Source organism: Elephantulus edwardii, unplaced genomic scaffold (genome assembly GCF_000299155.1).
Source record: "Elephantulus edwardii isolate Elephantulus edwardi_28Jun2011 unplaced genomic scaffold, EleEdw1.0 scaffold00089, whole genome shotgun sequence".
NCBI classification, from domain to species: Eukaryota; Metazoa; Chordata; class Mammalia; order Macroscelidea; family Macroscelididae; genus Elephantulus; species Elephantulus edwardii.
In genome coordinates this window covers 11452283-11458282 of record NW_006399839.1, presented here as the reverse complement: position 1 = coordinate 11458282, position 6000 = coordinate 11452283, and the positions used below count along the sequence as shown (strand labels likewise).

The window sequence follows — 6000 nt, the reverse complement described above, 5'->3', positions numbered from 1 at the left end:
GGGGTTTATGTGGGGAGTGTATGTGGTGGGTGGCATGGGAGCATGGGGGGTTGTATGTTGTGTACATGTGTGTGGTAAGGAGAGTGTGTGATGTAGGAGGTGTAGTTGGGGGGGTGTCTCCCCATCTGGAGATGCATGTTAGGCTGCCCCCTTCAGGGCTGCTGTGGTGCCTGCACAGAGACACTCAGGCCCTCAGTTGCTGGAATCAGCTTGGCATCAGCGCTGGGGTGGGTCAGGTGGCTCCTCTCAGAGATCAGGGTCATCAGACTCGGCAGGTACCGGCCCCGGAGCGGCTCTGCGTACCTCGTGCGTCGGGCCATGTGCGGGACACGGACACCTGGCCTGGCGGCTCTGCCCCGGTGTCGTGTGGCTGGCCAGACATGTGAAGAGGCGTGGTGGGCACGGGCACCCCCCCACCCCGGCTGGCGTCCCCAGCTCAGCCATCCACACTCTGAGGGCCCGTCTCTGCTCCACCCGCAGGGCCTGTGCCAGCAGCGAAACCGAGAGCGAGGCCGGCGACATCATGGATCAGCAGTTCGAAGAGATGAACAACAAGCTCAACTCAGTCACGGACCCGACGGGCTTCCTGCGGATGGTCAGCCGCAACAACCTCTTCAACAGGTGCACGCAGGGCCCGTGCCCATGGTGGGGCGTCCCTCCGGGTGGCACTCCCTCCTGCTGGGGGTCTAACCTGGGCACATGTGCGTCGGTCCCTGTGTGAGGACACCAGCACATGGCCTTGACATGACAGTCCCTGGCTAACTGGGGCGGGCCCAGGCCGGCTGCCTGCTCTTCCACGCGGTCTCCGAGCTGACTTCCTGAAGTCCAGGGCAGCCATTCGCATCTGCTGCAGCCCTTCAAACCTCACCTTCTCAAGGCCAGCAAGGGCTGCTTGGTTTCTCTAAGCTGCGCATCCATAGACCCAAGCTGTTTGCTGGGCCTCGGGCTGTCTCAGGAAATGGGGGTGCTGAGCTTCATCAGGGAATACCACTGTGGCACCTCGGAGGGGAAGGTGCCCTTGTCGTTAGGACACCCTGAACCGCTGGTGCACTCAGAGCCCAGCATGCTGGAGACTGTCCATCTGTCTGTCAGCCTGGCTATTCTTGAGTAGTTACTACTACTCAGGTCACACTTGACAGCCACCCCATCTGTCCCCACCCCTCCAGTGCTTGGCCTGCCCCTTCCACACCAGGGAGCATGGCTGAGCCAAGCCTGGCCTGTCACTGAGCAGACCCTCAGTCAGTGGCTCGCTCCTCACACCACGCAGAGCCCCCGTCCGGAGCCGAGAGGCAGAGAGGGAGCAGCCAGGCAGGGCCTCGGGCCACCAGAGCGGTGCCCGCCCACTCCACTGTCCCCCCAGCTCGGGATCTGTGGAGCTCTCGGCCCTTTTCTTCCTGGATGGTTTGCTGGGTGACCTGGCAAGGAGGCAGCGTTGCCAACTCAAGTCAATTGAGACTGAGTGTCCAAGATTCTCCCCTGAACCCTAAGCTGCGCTTTGGGCTGCCTTTGCTGCTGGCATTTCTACAACCACTATTTATCTTCTTGCTGTGTATGAATGTGTACACGTATTTACGCTCATGTGTGTAGATATGTAATGTACAACCTAACCCTTTGAGACAGCCCATGGGATCCTTGTGCATTTCAGCAAAGGTGTCACCACTGAAGTACCTGCATTCAATAATAAGAGCAGTATCAACAGTGAGGCTCGGCGACAGCACGCCAGGCACCCAGCACTGCAGCACTGTGCTAAGTGACTGATACATATTAACTATTTCTACAGCAGGAAGCTCAGGTAGCCTAGTGGGTAAGGAGCTGTGCTGCTGATGCAGAAGTCTACAGTCCAAATCCACCAACTGCTACATGGGAGGAAGATGGGCAGTCTCCTCCCATGTGATTTGTTGTTGTTGTTGTTGTTGTTGTTATGTGCAATTCAATCACTCGGAACTCATAGTGAACCTATGGACATTCGCTCTGAACTCTGCCCTATGCTGAGCCAATCCCATCGTCTCAACAGACCTCATCCCATTCCTCCAGTCACTGGGTCAATCCATCTCATCTCCTGCGCTGTCCCTCCACCCTCCCAAGCATGACATTCCTCTCCAAGGACTGGTCCCTCCTCGCAACATGTCCTGAGTATGTCAGATGAAGCTTCAGAATCCTTGCCTCCAAGGAGCAGCCTGGTTTCACCCTCTCCAGGATGAGTCTGTTTGTTCTCCTGCCAATCCGTGGTATGTCCAACACTCTTCTCCAGCACCACAGCTCAAAGGCATCAATCCTTCTTCTGTCAGCCTGTTACTGTCCAGCTCTCGGGTGTAGCCCACGTAATTTCCTGTCTCTGAAAACCCACAGGAGGATCATCAGTGACTCGGCTCTGACTCTGTGGGTCACAGCGCACAGCAAGCAGCAGGGGTACTGACACTCTCTTCCTTTTAATGAGAAGGACACGAAGGCTTGGAAAGGTTTTTTCTGTTTCCCTGGCCCACGAGGCTAGCAAGGAGCAGAGCCAGTGTTACGATCCGGGCCTATGTCCTGACCCCTATAGAGCAAGGCTCAGAGCTGCTGTCATCGGGTCGCTATGAGTTGTAGTTGACTCCGAGCTGCTTGATTTCCTTCAGTGACTGGGAGCTCACTACCCTTGGACATCTCAACTGGAAGCTCTAGAGACTCTTTAAAATTCAGTGAATGCATGCTTGGGGGACAAGTTTGGAGCCACAAATGGCTGAAGAGTGCAAGGCTTTTCAGGAAGGACCTTTGCTGCCTTGCTGGCACTACAACTGCCACCCCTATGGTCCTCTTTCCTTCCCTCTATCCCTGAGCACACAATAAGGCTGCCCCACTGACTGCCCAGCTCCACCCCTCTATCGGTGACCCCTGAATGGGCAGCAGGAAGAGCCCGTCAGCCTGCCCAGCACTGGGCTCTTAGATGCATCTCAAGGCGGGGCCTTGGAGCCTCACACATGTGACAGCAGGGAGATCTGTCCACACAGCCGAGTGTCCTGAGGGGATAGAGGCACAGTGCAGGGCCTGGCTCTTCTGGTGAGGTCAGAACTGGTACCCCTTCTCAGCAGTTACCCCAGCACTGGCCCTGAGTCGCTGAGAAGTGGAGAGCTGGGTGGAGCCTGGGGCAGCAAATGCCCAGGAAGAGCAAGGCTTCCTACCAGCCCAGCACCATGGTCATGGTCATGGTCACGGTCACAGTGCTTCCCAGGAGGGAGCGCAAGCCCGTGCCTGGTAATTAAGGAGGCACGCAGGCAAAGAGCACAGGCAGCTTATTGAAATAAGTACTTAAAATGCAGCGTTTGACAGCCCTCTTCTCCCTGGGGAGCCAGTCCTCCGTGTGAGGATGTTCATGGAGGGCACTCACTGAATGGAATCAGAATTCTTTTTTCTTTTTTTAATTGATTTCAAGCATCTCTGGCTACTTGACTATAATGGATTTTGCCAATTAATTTTCCCCCTGGTCCAGGCTTACTCAGACTGCAGACCAGCTCTCAGGCATGGAGAGATGCTTAGAGTCAAGACTCCAGTGGGCAACTGGAACCTCGTAGCCAGGTCTGCAGGGCGAGAAGGAGGGGAAATGGGGTCCAGTGTTTTTACAGCTCCAAGGATCTCAATCTGTCCCCCACCTCCTTCAAGGGCTCTCCTCAGAGCATCATCTCAGTAAGGGGAACTGAGAGAGGCCCTCCACCCCCAGCCTCGTCATCACCACAGCCTTGCACACTGAAGGCATCCTGAGAGGACATGATGGGACTGAGAAGAGGGGCCACACCACGCATGTGCTGCTGCAGGTTCCCTGATACTAACGCCACCAGCAAAGGTGCCCCTTCCTCTTTCCACCAGGCCTCCAGCTCTGACCATGTGTCAGCCTGGACCCAGGCACTGGGGCCTGGAGCAGAGTCCAGCTTGTTTCAGATCAGAGATCTGAGGGAACAGAGCCCTGTGCTGGCCTCAGGCTTCGTGCTGCTTGACTAGGCTGATCCCTACGTACCAGGAGATGCTCTGCCCAGAGCCAGCACCCCAGTGTCGCAGCGAGGGGGGTGCAGGGTGCCAGGGAGTGAGCCCTACCAGCCTGTGGTGAAGATTCAATGGTTTAGTCACCAAGGTCCACCTTGGAAGATGCCTGTGGAAGTTCCTGCTCTGCCCCTCCCTTTGGGTAGTCTTGAAGACAGTACAAGAATCCCTGGTGGTGCAGTGCTTAAGCATTTCTGCTGGCAACTAAAAGGTGAGGTAGAACAGACCCTTGTGGTCTCCTAGGGCATAACGTGTACTGGAGCCTTTACATACTTAGACCCACAACCAGCACGCGTGCGAGCAGCGATCAAGAAGTCAAACACTGTGGAGAAGGACCTCTCTACTGTGTGAAAGAGCAAGAAGTGCAGCCGGCCCAAGTCATGGTGTTTCCAGTGCACGTAAAGATTGTAAACTGAGGAAGGAAGACGAAAAATGATCTGATGCTCTCGAGTCGTGTGGTGATAAGCGATGCCGACTATCCCCTGGACTGCCAGCAGCACAAACGAATCTGGCAGGAGGTGCGGCCAGAGTTTCCTGAGAAGGAAGCGTGGGGAGACTGGGTCTTGCATGCTTTCGGCGTGTTAACAAGAATCCCTGGGAAAGGACATTATGCTTGGAAAAGCGAAGGGTCCATGAGATGCTTTAACAGTGGTACACACAGCCTGTGAAGATGGTGAAGGACCCGGCACTGCTCGTAGGATTCCTTGAGTTGGGGCAGACCCAACACCGACAATACCTTTCCAAGATTAAGTGGTCAGATCTTGTTCCTGTGAAGCTGCCAGGGGGCTTGAGCCACTGACCTTTCAATTAACCATTGCACCACCAGGGGCCCACACAGCCTAGGAAGCCCTATGGGATAGATCTTCTCTGTCACATGGGGTCACACTGTGGCTCAGTGGCTCCCAAACCCAACACCAGCAAAGGATGCGCACAGAGGTGAGCCCATCTGGCCCTGATCTCTCCTGGAGCAGGGTGTGAACAGAGTAGAACCAGAACCTCGTGCCTGCTGGGAGCGGAGGCCGAGAGGAGAGGAGGGTCGGGGCCGTAGAGAGGTAGGGAAGGAGGCGACCAGAGGGGCCTGGGTCTAGGCTGTGTGGTGCTCCAAGACCACGCGCATGCTCACGACACAGGTTCATGCACACCCGCGCAGATCGTGCTTCACCCTAGGCAGACTGTCAGGTCCAGGGGGCAGCCTCGTTCTCCGTCCACCAGGTAGACTGCCTGGTCCAGGGGGCAGCCTCATTCTCCGTCCACCAGGTAGAATGTCAGGTCCAGGGGGCAGCATGGCCTCCGTCCACCAGGTAGACTGTCAGGTCTGGGGCAGGGGCCAGCCTCGTCTGTCCACCGGTGTCCCCTGCCGCTCCTTCATCAGTCAGAACCCGCTCACAGCCGCCCCTCCCGCGGGTTGCAGAGGCAGTAAATCCCACGGGAGGAGACTGCCCAGCTGCCAGCTGTAGAGCAGCTGGCCATGTGCCTGCCTTGGATTAACTCCTTCCCGCCCAGCACCCACGGTCCATGGTGAACACATGCCCGATGGGGCATGAACAGGTGCTGCTACCCAAGACTTTTCTTCCTGGTGCCACCGGAGCACCCCAAAAGGAGTAAGCCCCATGTGAATGCGCCCCAAGGAGAGCTGACTCCCAGGTGTGATCGACGTCGTGCTTCATGAAATGACCCCTTTCTGGCAGTTCCTGTGCTGAGCCAGCCCTGCCCTCGGACCTGGATGACCTGTTAGAATCTGGCAGGCCTGACCTCACAGGGGATGGGAGAGCGGGAAGGAGGTCCCCAGCCAACCTGTGTACAGAGCTCTGGCCCCACAGCATTTCTGGGATGTGCCCCAGGCCAGGTTCCAGTTCCTCTGTGCACACCAGCTGGTCAGCCCAAGGGCAGAGGGAAGGTGGGTCCTCAGGCCGGCTGGCGCCCCTCTCTAATCCACCCCGACCCCCTCTCTGGCCCTGCCCGGGACGTTTCCTGTGGGCACAATCATGG

General features: G+C 57.1%; 1 protein-coding gene across 1 annotated transcript in view; it reads left to right on the top strand.

The window, feature by feature from the left end:
- TTC28 (tetratricopeptide repeat domain 28) overlaps positions 1-6000 on the top strand; it is a 744609-nt gene that overhangs the window by 713210 nt on the left and 25399 nt on the right. The window contains exon 13 of the mRNA XM_006890519.1: positions 481-621. Within this exon, the coding sequence (XP_006890581.1) occupies positions 481-621 (141 nt within the window). The remainder of the gene's footprint in view (positions 1-480; positions 622-6000) is intronic.